Below are 2,188 nucleotides of genomic sequence, written 5' to 3' on the forward strand. Positions count from 1 at the left end.
TTTGAGACCGGTTCTCAGTCTGCTGCCCAGGATGGAATGCAGTGGTGCAATCTCGGCTCACTGCAACCTCCGCCTCCCGGGTTCAAGCGATTCTCCTGCCTCAGCCTCCTGTGTAGTTGGCAAGCGCCACCACGCCCACCTAATGTTTGTATTCTTAGTAGAGATAGTCTTGCGTAGCTGGCAAGTGCCACCACACCGCCTAATTTTTGTATTTTTAGTAGAGATGGAGTTTCACCATGTTGGTCAGGCTGGTCTCGAACTTCTAACCTCAAGTGATACGCCCATCTTGGCCTCCCAAAGTGCTGAGATTACAGGTGTGAGCCACCGTGCCTGGCCAAGTTTGAGAGTTTACCAGAATAATAAAATTTCGGTTACTTAGTTCTTCTTGTTCAGTCATTATTTCCCTATTTTATGACAACAGAAGGAAAAAATTAGTATAAAATTTAAACAAAGCAAAACAAAACAATAGCCAAACCCAAGTTAACTTTTCCTTACCTTGAAATTCGAAACAAATGAAGTGTAACTGGTCTTCATTCAGATCATGATCTGAAAGATGACATTTATCTGTGACAAGAGGGAGAAAAAGAAGCAGTCAGTTGAGGAGCTTTTCCTTTGTGTTTTGACAAAATACTGTTTTATTAGTTTTAAATTTTATTATTAGTTTTTGAGACAATCTTGCTCTGTCATGCAGGCTGGAGTGCAGTGGCGCGATCTTGGCTCACTGCAACCTCTGCCTTCTGGGTTCAAGCAATTTTCATGTCTCAGCCTCCCGAGTAGCTGAAATTACAGGTGCATGCCACCACTCCCTGCTTATTTTTGTATTTTTAATAGAGACAGGGTTTTGCCATGCTGGCCAGGCTGGTCTTGAACTCCTGACCTCAAGTGAGCTCCTCGTCTCAGCCTCCCAAAGTGCTGGAGTTACAGACGTGAGCCACAGCACCCGGCCCCAAAATACGGTGAATTTTTAGAATGTTACGCACTATATTTAATTATTCAAAATGTTCTCAAATATTTTTTAAACACTTTTGGTACATTTATTATTTTACGTCATTGTTAAATATCCTATTTAATTAGTGTGAATGATTACAAATTGACAAATTCTTTAAAAATATTACTACAGTAATTGCTGTAGAACCGAGCATTCAAATGAGACATTTGTCAGAGAGCATGACCCCAAAGTAGTTTTATGGAACTTTGCATAGGTTACTTGTTGCTTTGCATAGATTATTTGGCCATTATTCTTGTGGGTGGACCTGCCCACAAGATGGTTGGACAACATGTAAATAATTATTAAATCTGTTCCACTCAGTTTTTCATGTGCGTGTTCAAACATCAAGATAAAGTCCTTTTAAGGCCATCCATACAGAAAAGGCTTCAGGGTTGTAAAGGACCTTAAAAATTGTTTAATCATGCATCCAGCAATTTTTTGAATCTCTTACATGTGTCCTTGCGGTTTCCTCTTGTACACTCACTGCCTTCTGAGGTGACTGAAAATGTTCTTTATTATAAATTCTTACTTGAATTGATGGCAAGATAGGACTTTACTAATTGGCTTATTACCTCAATTCATGACATTACTTTTAATATAGTTTTCTAAATTAGTCTTAAACTTATTTAAAGGTAACAACTGTTTGATAAGGATATTTGTATGGCTCCGGTCTTATATCATTGTTTCTTAGGAGATGTGAAATATTTAAAGAATTAAAATTCTTTACCATAGCGCTCTTCACATGTATAGCCTTTTCATCAGAGACACACTAAAGCACTATTTGCAGTTCCTAGAAACTCGTGTGTCACAGTTACTTTGTGTTTTTAACTAGGTAGTTACTTGAATTTATTGTTAGGTCTATTATTTAATGAGTCTAACCAAACTTGAACATCTGTTATGAAGTTTAATAGTTTAAAATAATTTTAAAATACTTTGAGTTTATGGAATGAAAACACTGTTTCAAGTTTATATGTTGGTTAAAAATGTTTTGAATCACTAGATGTGTCATTTTAAACATGTGGTATGTACTAGTAAATTTTGTGATATATTTTATCTTTCAGACGAGGATTAAATCCACCACACAGGGTGAAATCTATCTCCATGACAACATTCACACAACAGGAGATTGAATTCTTACAAAAACATGGAAATGAAGTAAGTGGGTTTTTTTTTTTTTTTTTTTTAATTTTAAATTTTTTT

The 2,188-nt window shown here is 36.4% G+C and overlaps 1 protein-coding gene across 6 annotated transcripts in view; it reads left to right on the forward strand.

The window, feature by feature from the left end:
• AGFG1 (ArfGAP with FG repeats 1) overlaps positions 1–2,188 on the forward strand; it is an 81,921-nt gene that overhangs the window by 18,560 nt on the left and 61,173 nt on the right. For all 6 annotated transcript variants that reach the window (XM_017886997.1, XM_017886998.1, XM_017887000.1 and 3 more), the window contains exon 2: positions 2,050–2,143. In XM_017886997.1, the coding sequence (XP_017742486.1) occupies positions 2,050–2,143 (94 nt within the window). The remainder of the gene's footprint in view (positions 1–2,049; positions 2,144–2,188) is intronic.

Source organism: Rhinopithecus bieti, unplaced genomic scaffold, assembly GCF_001698545.2.
Source record: "Rhinopithecus bieti isolate Rb0 unplaced genomic scaffold, ASM169854v2 scaffold_15336, whole genome shotgun sequence".
NCBI lineage: Eukaryota > Metazoa > Chordata > Mammalia > Primates > Cercopithecidae > Rhinopithecus > Rhinopithecus bieti.